At 35.7% G+C, this 21,751-nt stretch overlaps 1 protein-coding gene across 10 annotated transcripts in view; it reads left to right on the forward strand.

The window, feature by feature from the left end:
• Positions 1–21,751, forward strand: part of FBXW7 (F-box and WD repeat domain containing 7) — a 212,944-nt gene that overhangs the window by 163,663 nt on the left and 27,530 nt on the right. For 9 of the 10 annotated variants that reach the window (XM_008267326.4, XM_051819993.2, XM_051819992.2 and 6 more), the window contains one exon: positions 19,929–20,011. In XM_008267326.4, the coding sequence (XP_008265548.1) occupies positions 19,929–20,011 (83 nt within the window). Of the gene's footprint in view, positions 1–17,096; positions 17,540–19,928; positions 20,012–21,751 lie in introns of those variants that run through there. The other variant, XM_008267330.4, reaches the window with a different exon arrangement.

Below are 21,751 nucleotides of genomic sequence, written 5' to 3' on the forward strand. Positions count from 1 at the left end.
AACATAAGACTGTTGAACTTTTATTACTTATCTGAGTATTCATATATTTTGCTGCAGAAATATTAGTATGTAATATACTGGAAGTGTTCTTTAATGTATGGTATGTGTACTGTGTTTTCTTTCTAAAACCTAAAATTATTCTGAATTTAGGAACACAGTTCTTTCCCAAACTGTGAAACTGATTCCACAAACCTTTGAGATTTACTACTGTCACCCATATATATAAATGGAATGCACTTTGAAATGTCACAGTGGTCTAAGCTTTATCTTAAGTCTCAAGTACATCCATATGTAAGTGCTTTGAAACATACGTGATCTAGATGAGTACCTATATTTTACTAACCTAGTTTTAGGCAGCTCCATATAATATAACGATGGTTTGAAGCTTATATATTTTTTTTTTCAGTGATCAAATTGCAGCTCAGGCTAGCAGACCTATGATTTATATGAGGGAAGAGAACCTCAACTACATTTCTTAATTCTCCAAATATTTCCATGGAAAAATTAACACTACTAAATTAAGTATAATCTGCTAATACATATTGCACACACTCCTTGTGTGTGTTGCCAGTGTTGCAAGGATAAGACAGAGAACTTCCCTTAAGGAGGCCATAGATGCCTTTCTTTCTCCGAGAGATTTATGTCATTGTCCGCCTTCCATGACCATATATAAAAATCAGAAGAGCATGGATTAATTAATTCATCCCCCCAGTAAGTGTCTTCTATTGCCAAGCACAGGTCTAGGTACTTGGGATATATTTGCGGACAAAACGAAATGAAATCTTGTATGTGCTTTAACATTTTAGTGCTCCTCAGAAGCCCTGGTAGGCAGGGAGGCAGTGGCTCCGTTTGCGCCAGTATACTCCTGACTTAATCATATGCTTTTCATTTCTAAATCACTTGGTGGCGATTTGCATTATAGTTTCTTCATATGTGTATATGGGTAGCTAAAGACATGTACATGTTATGGATACATACTTAACTTGATTCAATAGGATTATGTTGGTGACTTAACTGAAATGTCCAATTTGCTGGGTTTCAAGTACTATTAGGGTATTATTCTGACGCTCTGAAAGAATAAATATGAGTCCATCTTGCTGTATTTTTAATTTTTTTTTTTTCAAAAAACAAACATTATTCAAGACTGTTAACATCCTAACATGTGCACCTTAGTGGTTTCTTTCTCTTCCTCAGTCAGAATTGGAGTTCTTGGCCCTCTCCCTGACTTGCTGTGGAAAGTTGCTGAAATTATTGTGTGTTTCACATATAGAGGAGTTAAAGAATGGTAAATAAAATGATAAATTTTATTATAGAAGTAATAGCAGAAAGGACTACCATTTGTGGTAAAGCCAGTGGCATTCCAAGTGTTAGCAATTACAATTACAATTACTTCCTTTTTAAGGACTTGTTTATTTCTTTGAAAATCAGAGTTATATAGAGAGAGGGAGAGAGAGACAGAGACTGAGAGAGAGTCTCTCAGTCTGGTTCACTTGTCCTATGGCTGCAACAGCCAGGGCTGGGCCAGGCTGGAGCCAGGAGCTTCTTCCAGTTCTCCCATGTGGGTGGCAGGGTCCCAAGCACTTGGACTATCTTCTGCTACTTTTCCCAGGCCATTAGCAGGAAGCTGGATCAGAAGAGGAGCAGCCAGGACTAGAACCAGTGCCCATATAGGGCAACTGTGTTGCCTGCAGCGGCTTTACCTACCACACCACAACACCGGCCCCCCAGTTTCTTCCTTTCCAAAGTACATATTTATGGAGCGTGTTTCTTAACCTGTCTATAAAGTGTTTTATTCCTAACATGTGAAAGAAAGGTCAGATAAAATAGTAAGGTTGTTTTTTTTAATTTTTCTCTCTTGACTTTAGTATTGGCTGTGTATGTATTTATAAACTTTATTTACCTCAACAGAGAAAACATTAGCAGTATTTCACATACATTAGTACCATATCTGGAAATCTGTTTTCCTATACAGTATTTTTCAGAGCTACCTGACTACAAAATGGCAAGCTTTTCTCATCAAGAGAGCCATAATTTCTCAAGCATGTATCCTATTACATAAACATTCTTTGCATATTTTTCTTTGAGGAGTAGACTAATTAAGGTGGCCATTTTGTGGTAGCAACTCTAATATTTATATAAATAGTTAACTTGAACATGATTTTATAGTGGAATTCCATTCCTATCTATGCATTCTTTTAAAATTTACTTACAACTATACCAAGACTTTTTAAGTTGAACTTCCTCAAATAAATGCAGGCTTAAAGAAGACAGTACTGAAAAGGTTTATTCGTGATCACAATAGGGCATAGTTTGGTATCTATTTGTTTATGGTTATTTTATGATATCCTAATACAATGATGGAAAAATCTGTTTTGAGTGAAAAAGATATGATACAGTGGATGAAATTCTCTTCTCTTAAATTTCTTCTCTTTGGTCTTGAGCACGAAATTGAAACTTGTGAATTATTCCTATATTTAATTATATTTTTATGTGTGAGTGATTTCATACAGTTCACTGGGGGAACAGTTTAAGCTTAAACAGCTTTTCAGTAATCCACAGAAATCTCTGCATTACCATTTTAGATTTTAAAATGTCATTGTTACTACTCATATGAACATGTAGGGGCAGTATGGTACTGTTTTTGTAAATTTTGTCTGAATTTGTAGATTTTTAAAATCTGCTTCCTGTTAGAAGTTTGCTCTTCTGAGAAAATGTAACTGTCCATGTTACCTTCTAAAGGATGCTTGATACTCCTTCACTAAGTTGGAACTATTCTTTCAATTCAGTTTCTTATATATAAGAGTACTACAAAAGGCTTATAGAAAACATGCATTATCTTTTTAGTTCCATTTTTCTGGGAGCTTTTTGAAGTACCCTCGTATTATACAAAAACTCTTATGAATGCTTATTGCCTTGATTTATATTTGAAGTCAAGGAACATGTTAGTTAAAAGAAAAAAAAAGACATTTTTATAGCAGACAATAAAAATTAGAGTGAATTGATTCATGAAAATATGCAAAATTCTAACATCAGTGCAATTTTGCTTTTATTCATTCTGTACCGGCCTTTTAAAATGAATGCTTCATTGTGAGGTTTTTTTTTAAATAAAATCTTAATTTTTCAATGTGGCAGTGAGCAAAACTTAAATTACTAAACAGTCTTAAGATTCTTTAATTGTTAAATTTGTTTGGTATCAACATGATTAAGATTAGTATAAACTTTTTTATAATACAGGTCAGTGGCTTTTTTTTTTTTCCTGATTACACTGAAAGCAATTAAGCAGATCTCTCTCCCATCTATTCATTCACTCTGTTCAACACCTTTTATGAGCCAGGGACTGCTTTTGGCATTTGAGGTACAACAGTAAACAAAACAGGTCCAGATCTTCACACTTGGGAGGTTTATATGAGACTATCAGCTTGCTTAAGAGCACGGGTGGTAGAGTCAGCTAGACCAAGGTTTAATGTTCTTGCATCTACCACTTACCAAGCCTCAGCTGTAACTTGGAAATAATAACACCTGCGTCACAGGTAAAGGTTATTATGAAAGTAGAATGGAGTAACCTACAGAAGGTTGTTCCTATCATCAGAAGTCACTGTTAGGAACCCAACATAAAACGTTTTTGTTGATGTATTAGCAAAAATTGTAATTAATTCTGATGTAGTAGTACTAACTAGTTTATTCAGGGTTAGTGTTTTGAGTATTTTTTTTTTCACTTTCAGTGTCTTCAAATTGTGAAAAAAGCATATAGCAGCATTTTTGAATAGTCAGTTTTCTTAAACAATTTTCTGAGTAGCTTTTAATCTGTAAATGGAAAGGTGGTACACATAAGTGGCATGTGATTTAGTGCTACTTACAATATGAAAATGTATTCCGGGTGACTACCACGTATTTAAAATTAACCCCATTCTGTCTTCTTAAATGAAGAAATGAGACGTGCCATCTTGGTATTTTGTTTGGAGATTCTCAGATACTCAGGATAAATATGTTGGTTGCAAGTGCCATTAAATTAGAATTTTAAATAGTGCTGTATAAGAATTAGGAATGCAGAGTTTATTGATTCGTGTATGATTTTAGTTGCTAAAGTGCCTAATATAGAGCTTCCATTAAGTTCTGACACTATTTCTTTCCATAAAGCCCCTGAAGTTTGATAACTGCAAAGTGGGACATACTCATTAACATCTTTGAAAACTGTCATGTCAAAATGGTACCAGTATATCATTACTATATAAAACTTGAGAAATATATATAAAATGAGATAATATTTAAGATAATATCAATAATAATTTAAGATTCACAGATTTTAACAAAAGTACTTGGAAATTTAGATCTTTTTTGTTTGGTCCCCTGTGCTGCTCTTGGTTCTTTCCGTTTCTCAGTTACATGGAAACCCCACACTTAACACATGTACATATATACTCACACACACAGGCGCTCCACACAAATACAATTCTGCCTCCACCCACCCCTGTTTCTATAGTTTATCAGCCGTGTTCCTGCGGCAACTGTTTCATTGAGAAGTGTTGTTCTGCCGATTTCATATTAGCTTTGTGATCGTGCAGTAATTTTCAGCTGCTCATACTCATTACCATACAGCTGGTACGGAGAGAAGAGAAGGGAGCAGGCAGAAGTTGTACTGTCTACAAGAATCAGAAGCTCTCTTGCAGATGGGGTGCTGGCAGATGGGGCATGTGTTTGAACAGGTTTTACTAATAACAGAATGCATTAAAATCATTCTGAGAAAGTCTGAGGTCAATGCCATGTATTCAGAGCTTGAGAGGTTGTTCAGCTTTTTGTAGACCTTTTTAGAATATAAATTAACTCCAATGCAAAAAAAGTAATAAATGACAAGCCACAACCTCCTGCAAAAATTTTTGTGTTCCTATATTTTGTTTCTCTGTAATATAATTTAAAAAGTATTAATACTATTAGCTAGTGTCTCTTATCAACTTGTATCATAATCTTGAATTGTGTTTACTTAAAACTCCCAGATTGTGTGTACATACGAAAGTGCATATACTTTGGGGCGATGTAATAACATTGTCCACTTTTAATGTGTAATATTAGAATATTTATTAGAAGAGATAAACCAAATATTTGGAAATCTGTGAATAATGTTGACTGTGTTGAAGGTTTAAGTTGAATAGTATGCCTAGAATTGTATCTATAGTTAAAATTATTCCTTGCATATTTTTCACATTCACATAACCACAGTGATGGAGTACAGTTAAAAATAACTACCAGTAAAGTTTTTGAAAAGGTACTAATGGAATCTTAGTCCTAAGAGAGCATCTTTTTTAGAAGGAGTTGCTGGGCAGGCATTGGAGCATAGCAGGTTAAGCTGCATCTCACATCAGAATGCCTGGGATTGAGTCCCGCCCCTGCTTCCTATCCAGCTTCCTGCTTGTGTGCACCCTTGAGAGGCAGCACATGATGGCTCAAATTCTTGGCTCCGTGCCATGTATATGGGCCATCTGGACAGAGTTCCTGGCTTTGGAACTGGCCCTGCCTCAGCTGTTGCGGATGTCTAAGGAGCAAACCAGTAGATGGAATAGCTTGTTCCCCACCCCACCCCTATAAAAATAAGTAAACAATTTTGAAAATGGAGCTCTTATTCAAACTTCAATAAAGTTTTACAGCATCTTTGATAGTTGGCACTGAGAACTTTCAGTCTTTATTCTTTTTGCTATGTACATTTCAAAAAAAAAAAACTTTTTCCTCCTCATTTCTGGCTCTGCGTCTTGTCATGTAAACTGAGCTGGTTCATCTGTCAGTTACATCGATTTGTCATATTTCGTTGACTTGTCAGGCCTTCCTCCTGATTTGGGAGTTCTTCCAGAATGGAGACTCCGCCTTGCTCATTTGTGCATCTTTTTTTGCCTAGTGCCTGGATTTCAGTAACCCCAACCTGAATTTTTCTCAAATGCTTAGTTTGCCCCTGTCTTGCTTCATTGTTTAGAACCAAGAGAACCATTATATGACTCAGAGCATTCATTTGGATGAGAATGATAATATTATAATAGAATTTGGGGTTACAGGATCACCATAAATTGTAATTACCTTTTCCTATGATATCTGTATAAAAACATAGTGAATTTCACAAAGTTATAGTCTTTGAAATAGATTGATTGGTAGAAAGTAAATTACATCTTGGTTTAACAAAATATGTTTATTGCAGTTGTATAATAAAAGCCAGCTGAATAATAATATCTTAGAAAATGCTATTTAATTTTAATCTTTGATGTTTATATTATAATCATATTAAACATGTCTTCATTTACCATATCTTGAAATCTGTTCTTTCTTGATACAATGACTTTGAAGAAAGAACTTTTTAAAAAAAAGTATGCTTATATATATGTCTTTATCTCAAAAGCTAACAAAATATAAATTGTAAGATAACACTAAAGTTCAACATTATTATGATAACTTTGAATTTTATTCTTTAGTCTAGATTTAAATTATTTCTCCCAGAGTGTTTTTTTTTTTTTTTTTTTCCTCATGTTACAGAATCCTAGGCCGGCGCCGTGGCTCACTAGGCTAATCCTCCGCCTTGCGGCGCCGGCACACCGGGTTCTAGTCCCAGTCGGGGCACCGGATTCTGTCCCAGTTGTGCCTCTTCCAGGCCAGCTCTCTGCTGTGGCCAGGGAGTGCAGTGGAGGATGGCCCAAATGCTTGGGCCCTGCACCCGTTGGGAGACCAGGATAAGCACCTGGCTCCTGCCTTCGGATCAGCGCGGTGCGCTGGCCGCAGCGCGCCGGCTGCGGCGGCCATTGGAGGGTGAACCAACGGCAAAGGAAGCCCTTTCTCTCTGTCTCTCTCACTGTCCATTCTGCCTGTCAAAAAAGAAAAAGAAAAAAAAAAAGAATCCTAAACATACATTGACTCATAAACCTCAATCTAGAAACAATTTTTTTTTTTATTTTTAAAATTTTTCTCAAAGAACCATGTAGCACTTCACAGCAGACCAACTCTGTGCACTTGTTCAGATCCGGGGCAGTTCTTAATTAAGTTGTAATGCACATGCATTAGTAGTTATCACATACTGCGCCTTCACACAACTGGGAGGAAACTCATGATACTGATCCTACATAGAGAACCTTTTAAAGTCATAGAACAAATACAACAAACGTTCAGAGTTAATTTTTAAACAGTTGGAAGCTTTCAGTGTTTACAAAATAAGTATTTTGGGACAAATTATAAGACATTGTAAACAAATAAAATGAATTTATAAAGCATTTCTCTTATAGTAATTTTGTGAAGGAATCATAGTGCTTCCTAACCATCAGTCTTACAGGGCCCTGAAAGTAAAAGACATTAGATACCTTTTCAGGGTACCAATTATTTTGAAAATATTTTCATAACAGGCAAAATTATGTCAGCCCTTTTCATGAGCCGTGTATTTCTTTGTACCCAGATTTTATTTACTGGATCTTTAGTCTTGGACTCTCATGAAAAGGTAGAGAGTTCATGTGAGCAGTGTGTTAGTCATAGAATTCTTCATTTTTTTTCAAATCAAAGAATGCAGTTTTGTTCAATTACATATAAAGTCGTTGCTTTAAAATGTAAATTGATGTTTTTAAAATGAATATTTAGAATCCTCCTTTTTAAATATAGTGGGGCATGATTACTAGGTTCTTCCCTGCCCACTTGACAGGTACATCAAACACTTGAGTACTTAAAAAGCAAGTAAGCTATTCTGAAATAAGTAAAGAATTGATTAAAGATCACTGATAGACACCTTCTAGAGTTAAGAATCTGGTGTCATTTTTAACAGAATAGGTCCTCAGTAAATGTTTTTAAGTGAAATGCGTTTTGAATCCACCTACTTTTATTCATAACTAGTCTTTTTAAAAATATATTTGTTTTTTTGAAAGAGTTACAGAAAGGCAGAAGCAGAGAGAGAGAGAGGTCTTCATCTGTTGGTTCAATCCCCAGATGGCTGCAACAGCCAGAGCTGGGGTGGCCTGAAGCCAGGAGCCAGGAGCTTCTTCTGGGTTGTGGGTGCAGGGACCCAAGGACTCGGGCCATCTTCTGCTGCTTTCCCAGGCCATAGCAGAGAGCTGGACTAGAAGAGGAGTAGCTGGGACTCAAACTGGAAGCCCATATGGCATGCCAGCACCACAGGTGGTAGCTTTACCTGGTATGTCATAGCACTGGCCCCCATAACTAGGTTTTAAATGTTTAAAGTAGTCTGTTGTCATTTTGAATTCCGGTAAATTAGTAGTATTGAGATGATTAGTAGTAGCTTGAGATGAGAAGAGAGGACTGTACTTTTTACAAAATTAGTAAGTAAATTTGAATCTAGACTATATGTATGTACCAGCCTGATTATCAACATTAGCAAGCCAACAAATAAAAGATTACAGACTTGAGATGGACAGATACAGATCCCAGGTGACATTGTGTTGGTGAGGTTATATAAAGGTAGGACAAAACTTTGGCTGAAGACTTCTTTTCAACTTTGAGATTTATATTTATATTCTGGATTCTTTTATGTTCAGAGAGAAGCAGTTTATAAAGTGTTATTTCATCTCCACTAACTACAAGTAACCACATCTTTCATCATAATGTACATTTGCTGAAATAAGGTTGGCAGTAACATTGACAGTCTATAGAGATTTGAACCAACTCTCTCTCCCTTTCTGTCTCTCAAAGAGTAACTTGTCAAAAAATAAGGTGAGAACATAGAAAATGGAAGAGCAAGAATGTAGATATAGAGGATGATGGGTGCTGCTTCTCATAGAATTGAGTTACTAGATAGAAAGAGCTTAGAATGTTGCTTTTGGCCGGCGCCACGGTTCAATAGGCTAATCCTCCACCTAGCGGCACCGGCACACCGGGTTCTAGTCCCGGTTGGGGCGCTGGGTTCTTTCCCGGTTGCCCCTCTTCCAGGCCAGCTCACTGCTGTGGCCAGGGAGTGCAGTGGAGGATGGCCCAGGTGCTTGGGCCCTGCACCCCATGGGAGACCAGGAGAAGCACCTGGCTCCTGCCTTCGGATCAGTGCAGTGCGCCGGCCGCAGCACGCCAGCTGTGGTGGCCATTGGAGGGTGAACCAACGGCAAAAAGGAAGACGTTTCTCTCTGTCTCTCTTTCACTATCCACTCTACCTGTCAAAAAAAAAAAAAAATGTTGCTTTTACATGAACACACTAAGCATTGCCTACTGTATTCCATTCCTCTTCCTCTTCCAAGTTTAGGGCTCTTTTGGGGATAAGTACTGAGTTTGAGAGATAATCTTGAGGTGACAAGTAATGAGAGAAATGGAAGAGCAATTGCTATACAGAAGTTTAAAAAAAAAAAAAACTTCTAATACTCTTTTGTATTCCTTTCCCTTTATCTCTGATTCCAGCAAATGAGAATTACTTGGTGAGTGGCCTTTGATTTTGTAAATATTTTTTAAAATAAAGGGGCCAAGAGTATACAGATAAGTTACATTAAATGAACTTGCTATTCTAGAAATCCTGTAATGACTTCACATTGCAAACTCTTGACCATTGCCTGCAAGTCCCTGCATAATCTATCATGTTTTCTTCTCCGACTTCATTTTCATCATTTGCCTCACCCTAGCTGGCCTGGCTTTATTCTTGCTGATTTCATACTGTACTCTGTCGTTTTGTCTTAAAAGTTGTCTCCTGGGTGATGCCATTCAAAAAACCACACTTCTCCACTACCCGAGCTACTCACTTCTTTCATGGCAATTGGTTTTATTTTTCTCTTAGAACTTAGAATTATGTAAAATTGTATTATTCATTTTTACATGTTTACATATGTGTCTTAACTCCTTCTCCAGAATATAGACTGGACGAGAGCAGAAAACTCCCTTGCATTGTTCCCACGTTATACCTAGTGCCTAGTAGAATTCTTAGCAGGTAGTAGATGGTCAAAAGGTTATGCATGTAATACTTGTTCATTGACAGATATGAGAAAAGAGGGAAAATCTCTCTTGTAGGCATTTAGATGGCCACTGTTAACATTTGCATAAATTATATAGGCTTTTCTTCTGTGTTTGGTTTGTTTTGTTTTCCAAAAAACCATACTTTTTGTTGTGTTATTGAATCTCAGGGATCTTCTAGTTACTATAAAGTTAGAAAGTAGAGTTACTGTATAAACCCTTCCCTTTGTTCTGTAGTTGGTGAACAGTTTTTGTGCTTTCCAAATTCTCTGTAATGAAGCCCATTTCTTACAAGGTGGCTTTGAGTCTGGGAGCCAGAGGGTGGAGATGTGGAGATAAATAACTTGGGGTAGAACAGGTGAAAAATTTCCAAGCTGGCCATCTATTTTTGAACGGTGGATGTTCCACTGGGCACAAGCCAGTGAGAACCAATGAATGAATCATGCAGCCACCTACTGCCCTGAGTTACATTTTTTATTGTCTTTTATCAAGTTTTTCTGGGAGCATATAAGATTTTAATGACTATTTAAGAGATCTTTCAGCATTGTTCTCACACTCTCCTTTATATACGTTTTCTGGTATAAGTGCCTGTTGGAACAGAAAGACCCTTATTAGTCAATGTTTATAGCTAAAATAAAAAGTCAACAATATCATAAAGTTCTTATTCAGAAAGACACATATAGCCCTAAAATGGAAGGATGAGTCATGACAAGAAGCACTTTGGAAGAAACCATTACTAATAAGTTAAAGAACATTTTAACTCTAGCATTAAATGTTTGAATGAGGAGATAAGGCACCAAAGAGGCTATCCCCTAATGAACCTTATGAGGCCCCTGACTCCTAGAAACCTTCCGAGTATAGATGTTACTAATCCTACAAGTGAATGATAATTTCCACAGAAGAGTGTATCTGGGTCCTCAGGTGGTAATTTCCTTTTCCTTCTTAACACCTACCAACTTTTATCTTTTAAGTTCAGAAACAAGACCATTGCTTTTATTAGAACCTCTCAGACTATTAGATAATTTCTCCATTTTCTCCTCTCCTCCCCTCCAATTTTGTAATTGATATGTAGTCTAATATTGCTCTCTAATAGTTTCTTGTCTTACCAGCTGGCTGTTAAGTATCTCGGGGGAAGAAGGTTATTGTAATGTTTTTGTTTGTCCTTAGTATCATTTTGTAGATACTGGAAATTAACAGGTGAGTATTTCTTGGTTGACTGTTTTTTTTTTTTAACTGAAAATTTTCTGTTTTTATAATTTTTCCCCATCACCATGCCTTTGCCTAAGATTTACATCCAAGAGAAACATGACTTGATGGACCTAAATCATTCCATGAACTGAATAATCAAGATGTATTTGTAGTTTACATATATAATTGTTATTTGCAAAATTTAATACTTTTTTCCGCTAATGGAAATCAGTAAGAAGTCTTGTACTTGGGGACCAGGGACCAAGGTTCTAAATGTAGCTCGTTGTATGACTCTGAGCAAGATGCTGGATTCTCTGCCTCCCCTTTCTCAGCTGTCAATGACAGCTCTGATTCATAGCGTATTTGTTATACACTGACTCTGTAGGTTAGGTGGGTAGGATTGGTGATACTACCTTCACTGTTTTAAACAGAAGAGAAGACTGAAACTCATAAAGGTCAAGTAACTGACTGAGATTACACTCTAATGATTTCAACCAGTTTTCTATTTTCAAGCTCTTCTTCATTCTACAAGCATAGGGGAATTAGATTACATGACTGCCAGTATCACTCTGTGGCTCTCTGCTGTTCATGTTTTTTGTTGATTCAGTGAATGCTACTTTTGTTATTTCTTAGCCTTTAGCTCTTTTCCCAAGTTTGTCATGACAGATAGCTAATTTACAAAAATTAATTCCATCATTTTAAACAATCCTTGAAATGGAACAAGATTGGTGTGCCATACCTATGGGAAGTTTTTTTTTAAAATCAGGTAAATATAGTTGAGCATCATGAACAGTGCAGTGAATATAGAATTGGGTCAAGAAAGTAAAAGAGCAAATAGGGTTCTAGGTCTTAGTGAGGGAAAATTGGTATCATTATTTTCTCTGTCATTATTTTCCTGGGTCATATTTGTTGTTTTCTTGATGTCAACTTAATATTTTCCATTGGTGTTTTCCTTTCTTTGTTTAAGGTATTAGCATAAGAAATTTAGAATAAAATTTTGAGAAGAAATTTTGGGTATGAATTCAGGATACTCGTAGTTTATTTTGGAATTGAAGCATGAAATGTAAAGAATATACTCTTTCTAGATAAATTGGGATAAGCATCATGGAGCCTTCCTTACTTTGTTGTCAGATTATTGCATTGATGTTGACTGTCTCTGAGGTAATATAAACATGGGACAGTGTGTTGAGGACAGTGTGCCTGCATCTCACATTGGAATGCCTGTATGCTACCTGGCCCTGGCTCCTGACTCCAGCTCCCTGCCAAATGCTGACTCTGGGACTCAGAAGTTATAGTCGGGTCCCTCCTACCCAAGTCGGATACCTGGATTGCATTCCCAGCTCCTGTCTAGCCCAGCCATTGCAAGTATGTCGGAGTCCAAGCAGATGGGATTGATCTCTCTCTCTCTCCAGCTTTCTCTCTCTCCCCTCCTCCCTCCCTCCTCTCTCATAAATAAAATAATAAATGATACTTTTCAAGAAAAAAAAGTACTGAAAAGAACGTCGACTTAGTATTTAAGTCTCTGACAGCTCTACAATAGCAATAAAAATTTTAGGACAGCAAATAAGCAGAACTTTGATCTACATTGTTTTTTCTGTGGCTGTGATGTCACACTTACAACTGGTACTATTGTATGTATGTATTTTTTATAATTGTAGACACATACATATGTGCATTTTATCAATTTGGCCCAACCTGAAAGGGTGAAAAAACTTTTTGTGTTACCCTTGTAAATGTATCTCAAATCACCAGGGGCTATTTGTTAGGGGAGTTTTAAGTAGCTTAAACTTTCATATTTAATCTGAAAAATTTGATGAACAGTGTGAGCTATGATATTTTGATTTGAAGTTTGATTTACTGAGGGGTAAGATTTTGCATATTACTATAAACATTCCCCTCTAATTAAGGATTTTTTTTCTCATTTCATTAGTATCATAATATTTGTTTACTAGGTGGTATTGTCAAACTATGGTCTGCTTTGTTTTTTGATTTTACACATTCTCAAGATTCTTTAGACTTGATTTCAGTGTGACTTCTGGTAGTCAGATGTCTCTATGTGTATATTACCCTCTTCTGTGTCTTAAGTGACTAGAAAGGCAGTGGTGGAAGATTAAAAAAATACCTTAATTGCATACTATTCTGTGCCTGACACACAGTGGGTGCTAAAGAAATGCTTAAGAATGAGTAAATGTAGAAAATAGATTAATGATCAGAGCTGCCGTGAAAAATAGATACTGGGCACACATACTATTTTAATTGATAATACTTACAATAGAATCTGTATTAACTTGCCAGTTTTAGTTACAAACCTTTTAATAAAATTTCATGTTTCAAAAAGTTAATGACAGTGAGTTAGTGAGGTTTCAAAAAGATTGTTTCAGCACCAACATGCTTCACATTCCTTTCTTTGATGTTGAAATCTTGAACTCATCTCTAATCTGAATTCTGTGCTCAAGGGAAGACAGCTAATTATGGTAGGTGGTTTCCTTCTCCCTTCCAGTGTAAAGAATGTTGTCATGAGGATAATAAAGTCATTGACATAGGAATATAAACATGTTCCTACTATTATAAAATGGAAATATATTTTTAAATGTTAGCAAGGTAATGAACCAGTGGCATTCATAGTGTCATCAACTAATTATAACACAATAGATCATTTTTTAATACTAAATATGTTTTTATACTTAGAAAAATAATGCTTTGGTTGCTACTCTTGACTTATATGGCCAATTGTTTTAAAGTACTAATTATTTGTTAGTAGCATTTCCTATATGCCATCGATAAAGTTGATTAAAATGTGAACTTTCATGTAGAATAGGGGGAAAACATATAACAACAGACTATGATAAGTGCAATTTTATACATGCATATATATTGCTCTTGAGGTAACAGAAAGCACTCTTGCTTTTTCCTTGTGTTAACACCACGTATAAAGATATATACATCTCTGAAGATACATGATTCCTTGAAGGCTGTGTGTATTTTTCTCGCTATTTGTGCTTAGATTATCTTGCTTTCATCCATAACCTCAACTTGCCCATCTAACAAATTTAATCATCCTAAGCATTTGTTCAGAAAGAGCTGTTTCTCTTACAATAGCGCACAGGTTAATCATTTTGCTGCCATTATTCCCTAAAAGCTCCTACTCTGAAGCAGATACCATCATATCTTTGTGAGTTTTTTTTCTCACGTTACTGCTCTCATCCTTTCTTACCCTCTAGCTCAATGGAGTTGTGATGAGATGAGCATTGTATTGAGTTAGCAGTTGGACTGTATTCCAGGATATCATTGCTGGTTATTTCTCTTGCCCTAATTGATTTCAGTAATGTTTATAGACTGTGAGTCAATAAAATAAATAATTTTTATATAACAGGAAGAGTTATTGTATATCTGAAATTACATGGAAATTTAATTTATTACAATGAAAACATTAATATATTGAGTTTCTAAAAATTTGGATGAATAACCTAAGTATTTTCTTAGTAATCGTTGATTGACTTTCTTTTCAGTGAGTGAACTTATGTAGCATAAGTTGTAAAATATTGCTTTTTCAGATAAATTGACCTAACATAGGTTATGGACTCATCTAAGATTTACAGTGTTTCTATCACAAGGTATAGTAGATAGATACAGCTCGCAAAATCATATTTACTACAGTTAAATCTGAATAAAGTTTTAAACATTTGTATTTTAGCCAAGGTTGCCCAGAAACCAGGAATGTGAGAAGAACTTCATTTAAGTTGTTCATACATAGGTTATGATGACCATAATCTGATCATAATTTTCACTAACAGTTCTTCAGAGAATGTTGAAAGTCGTTTTTATTCTATTGAAATCCAGTTAGAGGCTTGGCAAATTCTTTCTTCACAGCTCAAATTAACATTGTAAACAAGATATTAGAGAGAATCATTTAAATACTTAAGGAAGGTCTTTTTTAGTACTTACAAACATGCAGTATGTGTTTCTTAACTTACAGATGAATAAGTTAAAAAAAGTCATTCCAAAATGGGAACCATGGTAGATAGAAGATGTGTGGTGGGATAAGGACTTCTGAAGACATATTTTTTATGTATCACTTTGATTTTTCAACCATGTAAATGTTTTACCTATTCAAAAATAAAACATGAATACATAAAGCTATTTGGGGAACAGATTTTTTGTAGCTTTATAGCCATAAGTAGGAGCCATATAATCAATAGAGCATTCCTTTGACTATATAAAAATCAAGAGATGTTTTCTTTAAACATCCTAGGTTTTGAGACAGTAGCCTCTACTTTATTAAAGTTGGTCTGTGTTCTTAACTGAGGAGACTTAACTAACTTGAAAAGATTGTCCAGCTAGAGGTATAAGGCATGATTTCAGTTGAAGTTAAAATATACACTGTGAAGTCACTGGTATTCTGCTTGTGTGATGACAAGCTCATTATCACTGACAAACTCTAGAGGAAATTTCAGGTGTTTGTTTTACCACTCTTCTCTTTAGATAGCCCAGAACAGAAAGGAAAAGTTGCTCTTTTCTCTGCTAAATCATGATTGTTCTGCAGCCTCAAATAAAAGGATTTATGGGTCCATTCCTAACCATCAGATTCTTTGCAGAGTAAGAGATTTCAATTTAATGAAGTGAGCTAATTGATTATCTTAAAAAGTTACCTGCTTGGTACATGTGGGTATTGTTTCTGAGGGAAAGAATTATTTTATAAGGCAGATAGTTGATCATTTAAAAGAGAATAGACAGTAGAATATGATATTGAGAGAAGACTCAAGATGTACATCTTCAGAAAATTTTACATGATCTTATTTTCATTTATTTTAAAGTAAAAGACATTACATGTACTTAATATCTCAGTTAGAAAGGTAAACATTTCTTTGTAAAATTGTGATACTGTTTTATGCAGAATTTGGAATCATTTTACTGAAGAAAGGCATTTCCCAGCAAACACAGAGCATCAAAATGAATAAGTTCAAATAGAATTTTTTTTTCTGATGAAACTTTCTAAGTACTTTAAATAACTGTAGGCCCAGTTTACTTGTAATACCCTTAATAAGGGATGGTAGGAGTTCATTAACTAGGCCCTTAATAAGGGGCCTTTCTAGTCCAAGGAATCTTACAGTTGCCTCTGAAGCTAGTTGTAGACCACGCTGCAAGATGAAATATCTAAATTTGTGTAATAGTCATTCTCAGAAAAATGTTGCCTTCAGGCAAACTTTGGTACCTTTCTTTCCGTGTTTAAATGCCTTTTTAATGATAAGCAATACACAATATCGAAATAATTTTGGAGGAGGAAGTCCGGTACCTCCTGCTTACGGTAAAGCGAACAAACAAGGGCTCAGCTTTTGTTCCCTTTGGGGAAAACAACCTTTCAGCCAAACTTCATACAAATGTATTGGGTAGTGCTGGTTTGTTTACCTTCAAAAAATATTGTAGTCATCGCTAAGGATTGATGAAGTGTGTGGTGATTTTCTTGAAAACGACATTTTAAAATAATGAAATGGGAAAGCATGGGGAATATTTCCTCTAAATCATACTGAAAGAAATACGCAGGTTGAAATATAACTTAACATTACATAATTTTTGCAGTTACTATATGGTCCAGACTGGCGTACTTGTCAGTTCCCCCCAAAGAACATTGAATTTCTCCCTTCGGGAATGCCCATTTTGTACCATCCAAGCTACTTGCAAAATCTGACCAGTCTGCACCAGGACTACAGTGGGGGGACAGTTAGTGCAAATAGCTTGCTTTGCTTTGCTTTGGGGTGTGTGTTTGGGCGGGGGGGAGACTATATGTAAATATATTCCATTTTCAAAATGTTTCTGAAAGGACTTGTTTGTGGTACTGTTACTTGCTATTTAAAACTCTTCAAAAATGCACGTTTTCCAAAATGCAGAAACGATCTCGGGAAAGTTTGCAGGGGGAGGGGGGGCTGTGGTGCGGGGGCGGTCTGCTCGGCTGCCCACATCCCCTCCCTGTGTTCGGTGCGCCGTGTGCGTACGGGTTCCCCGGAGCGGATCACCATATAATTGATGTGCAGTCTGCATTGCTGAATCCTGGACTGCACCATTCTGTGTTCAAGGGAAGATGTAATCTGATCCCTGTGCTGCTGAGGGAGGAATCTGTTCAGTCAAGGCTTTGACGGGGCATCGTCTCCTCCAATAATCTCCTGCGCTGCCTCTCATTATTCCCTCGAGTTCTCCGCATGTATGTATGTGTGTCCCGAGAAGCGGTTGGATACTGAGCTGCATTTACTGTGGAGTTTTGCTGCCGGTTCTGCTCCCTAATCTTCCTTTTCTGACGAGCCCGAGCATGTCCACATTAGAATCTGTGACATACCTGCCTGAAAAAGGTTTATATTGCCAGAGACTGCCAAGCAGCCGGACACACGGGGGCACAGAACCGCTCAAGGGGAAAAATACAGAAAATATGGGTTTCTACGGCACGTTAAAAATGATTTTTTACAAAGTAAGTAAGCTGTTTTCTTCCCGTGCTGTGTGATTGTGCGTGTGTGTGCCTGCCTGAGAGGAGAATCTGTATCGTCAGAGATGGCTGCAGTATCCTCTAATTTTGGTGGGTGGCTGGGTGTCTGGTATTCTGTTTTATATCATGAATGTAAGCAAATAATGGAAAGACAGTGGGAGCTGCAGAGAGCGTTGGATTTAAAATGTGTATTTTAGCCTGTGAATTTGCCACTAAAAACGTATTCCGACTTCAGAAATGTGGCTCCCTTCAATGCTGACCTGGAAATACTCTATCCTGACTTGCCTTTCCTGAAGCTGTGCCGTCAGTTTTTCTGTACCATATATGCGTAGTTTTTTTTTTTTTCTTTTTGCTTAGATGACTCTTAAAGTATAGAATCTGTACAGTATTTAGGATTTATATTGAAAGAAGCTATATTTATTTTCTGTACCTCATTAAAAAAATTGCAGAATTAATCTTTGGTTCTAAAGTCAGTTTTTTCAATAAAACAATCAAATATTTAAAAGACTTCTATAGTACTGTAGAAGATGCTTTATAAACTACTATAAAATCCAGTCCTTTTCTGGTGGTTTCCTTGTTACACATTTTTGGGCATTTTTAGTCGTTGAAGGGTTTCTAAGATGGAAATAAAGTTTGCTTTCAGTGGCAGATGGCATTCTCAGCAATGTATATATAAGATGTCCTGGGAAGTTCTGAAAGCCAGTATTATGAACTCAATTAGAATGAATATTAAAGTTCCTCATAATAATTGTGAAAATAACCTGTGAAAGTTATCAGAGAACTTGGCTTTAAGGTCATCTGTGCTGACTGCCCTCCCTGATGGATTCATTTGCGTGTGTGCCTGTGTATCTGCATGGGTGTCTATGAACTACATACGTGGGGGCACGTGGCTACCTGCACAGTACAGCGTCTCTATTTACGTTTCCTTTTTAATAAAAATATGTGGAGAAATAAAATAATGGGTTTTGAGAGGAATCGCTTTCAAACCCTGTAATGAGTGCAGAAACTTCGGAAGGGAAGAAGCCAGACCAATTTCATTGCTATCCAGTAGGTATTTCTTGAAGTGAGGTGTAGGCTGTAGATGGACTGGTTGTACCCGCACCTCTACCCCTGATATCTTGAATCATCCCTGTATTTTGGAAGACTGTCTTCCTGGTGGTAAAAATAGTCCCTGTCATCCAGTGTTGTTCTGAGAGATTTTTGAGAGTCCCTGTGATCCTCTTTAGTATGTATATTGTATCATGCTGCGTTATGGTGCTCCCATGGGAGGCAGTAGGTAGGAGAATAAGGCTGCTGCAAAGCAAGGCTTCTCAGCTTGTTACAGAAATGAGGAGACCTTTCACTCCGGGATGGCCCCCCACAACTTGCAGTTACACAGTAACTAATTAGAGGGTGCACATCTGAAAGGGATTGCAGAAATGGAAAAAGTTGAATCTTGCCAGATCTTATTTTTTAGTTTCAAAGTAAACGTGCAGTGAGATGGCCTCAGTTAACTGCTCATGAAGTCAAATAAATAAATAAATAAATACTTCTATTTTGATGTGGGCAAAGCATATTTCTGAATATATTTGTAGTATAACATGACATAATGAAACACCTTAAAAATGTAGGAGTTGTTACAAAGAAGCATGCCTCAGTCTTTTTATCTTTGTTATTGCTTTTCAAGGTAGAATATTTTGTCCTAAATGAGTCTGCCAATAGAGCTTTATTCTGTGCGCATATCAATTGATGACCCCCCCAGCTGTATTATGCCGTCTTCAGTATTTCTCTCTTATTGAGGGTTTGCTTTTTTTTAAGCTATCATTTTTTGCCCATATTAATTACTTTATGCCTTATAATCGCTATTCAAGATTATTGTGTTTACACTACTTTCCTTGTCCTTTTATGATACTGGTACTTAAAATTCAGTTAGTTACTTCTACGCATAGCTGATTTTGAAGTTTTGAATTTTGTTTATCTTTCTTAAAACATGCTTTTTAAAAAGGAAGATTGATGAGAAAGGCATGTTAAATATGCTGTTTTTCTATATGGACTAATATGAGATTTTTCTTCATGCTGGTCATTAGACTGGAAAACTTGAAAGATAAATTACTCTCAAAGAATATAGATGATGACTGTCAATTTTTTAATCACAATACACTGCTCTTCTATACAAAATATTACTCCTTTCAGTTTGTTAAGAGTAAAGCAAAGTGGAACAAATAGAAGAAACTATGAAACTTCATTTTCTATGTTAATTAACTGCCGAATTACCATTGTAGGTATATGAAAATTCAAAAATTAAAATATTAACTCAAGATTTGATAGTTGACAGGTGATTTTTAAAAGAAGTATCTCTATCTTTTTTTTTTTTTTTTTTGGTTTTATCTTCTAGATGAAAAGAAAGTTGGACCATGGTTCTGAGGTTCGTTCTTTTTCACTGGGAAAGAAACCATGCAAGGTCTCAGAATATACAAGGTAATATTAAATATAATGGATTCTGTCGCTATTCTCATGCTTTTTAAAGAGTTGATTCTGAAAGCATTTCTTTCAGTTCATTCTCATAGACTAAGAATGCTACTAGTACTTTTGACTGTTCTCACATATTTTAAGATTAATGAAAATTGAGAAATACATTACTTTAAGAAAAGAAGGGCTACTACTATAGTTTGTATTTTGTTGCTGAAATGTTGAAGCAAGACACGAGCAGAATTTTCTCCTGTGGACAGAATTTTAAAACCATAGTTTTTAAGAAATTTTCAAAAGTACCACATAAAATAGGAATGTGAGCAAATGTATTTTGTTACTATAGCAACAGCTATTCTAGAGTGAATATTTATATATGTGAGATTGGAGATAAATTTATTAGCAGTGAAATAAATCTCACGATTACTAGCTAAGTTTCATGAGATTAATGTGTAGCCATTATTGGTCTGGTAGATCCTATTTTTTTCTACCACATACATTTCTACACTAGAAGAATAGTTTCCATAACAACTAAATACAATTGTAGTTTTGTTTCCTGCTTCAGTCCATCATTTTTGGATTTTGCATCAGTGTAAAACTTTTCCCAGTCTCACGCTAATTAGGCTAACTTAGGCACAATATCTATTACCCAGCCAATTAAAAATGGCTTTAGATGTCACTTAGAATGCAGTAATTTACAATTTAAATGACAAAGGTGTCTTAAGAGCTTTCTTTGGTCTTTTAAAAACATAATTGTCATTTCTTCAAGTAACTGAAAGTTAGCCATAGAAACTATAAGAACTCCATGGTCAATGGCATTCTTTCTTCTCAAAATATTTTGAGTTATTTTTGTTTTATCAGATGTAATAAAATGAACATTTATCAGACATAAGTTTTTTTAATTTTAAACATTGTGGCAGAATGCATCTCCTTTTTCAGAGGAGTAGTTTATTTTTATTTCACTTGTGGGAAGCATTTTTTCAAGTATTCTTTTTGAAATGTAGAAGTTAGGATAATTGCACATATTAAAAAATGGGAAGATGATACAAAATAGAAAAGCAAGCTATCTCCGGCCACTGCTTCTCTGTGTGATTTTCCTCATCCATCCCCCTCCCTCTGCCTCTGCCTTTTGACAATTTTACTGTGTTTGGCACTTCCACCAGAGGGTGTGGAGGGACAGAGAGACAAGCGAAGCTATTCTCTTCATTTTACGTTTTCCTTCCAGCCTTGATAAAGTATTTCTTGAGTTTAATGTTGAACTAACTGTTAAAGCTCTTTTGAAAATGGATATATTCCAATCAACCTTACTCTTTTGATGGTCTATTCATATGGCTGATACCAAGACAAAGGTATTAAGTTGTTTATGAGGTAGTTATAAAGAATGAATACTAAATTTTTATTATAGAATATGTTTTAGTAAAATTTGTCTTTAGTAGTTACTTATGTTTTATATTGAGGAAACATCTGAAAAGGCAATTTTTTTTTTGCCTTGCAACATACAGTCTTACTAAAACAAAATTAGACCAAACAGCATCTTTGTTTCCATGTCTTTTTGAAGACTCTGTCTGTTGCTAAGGTATATATTTGATGTTTTGTGATATTTTTTGACAGGTTAGGTAATAACATGAAACTATAATTTTCCATTGGCTTTTTCTTAGAAAATTTAAGTTTATAAACACATTCTATTTTATGTTGGAGGGAAAAAATAGAGTTTGAATTTGAAAGAAGAAAGGATAGATTTGTTGAAAGTTT

The sequence above is a fragment of the Oryctolagus cuniculus genome, chromosome 8 (genome assembly GCF_964237555.1).
Source record: "Oryctolagus cuniculus chromosome 8, mOryCun1.1, whole genome shotgun sequence".
NCBI classification, from domain to species: Eukaryota; Metazoa; Chordata; class Mammalia; order Lagomorpha; family Leporidae; genus Oryctolagus; species Oryctolagus cuniculus.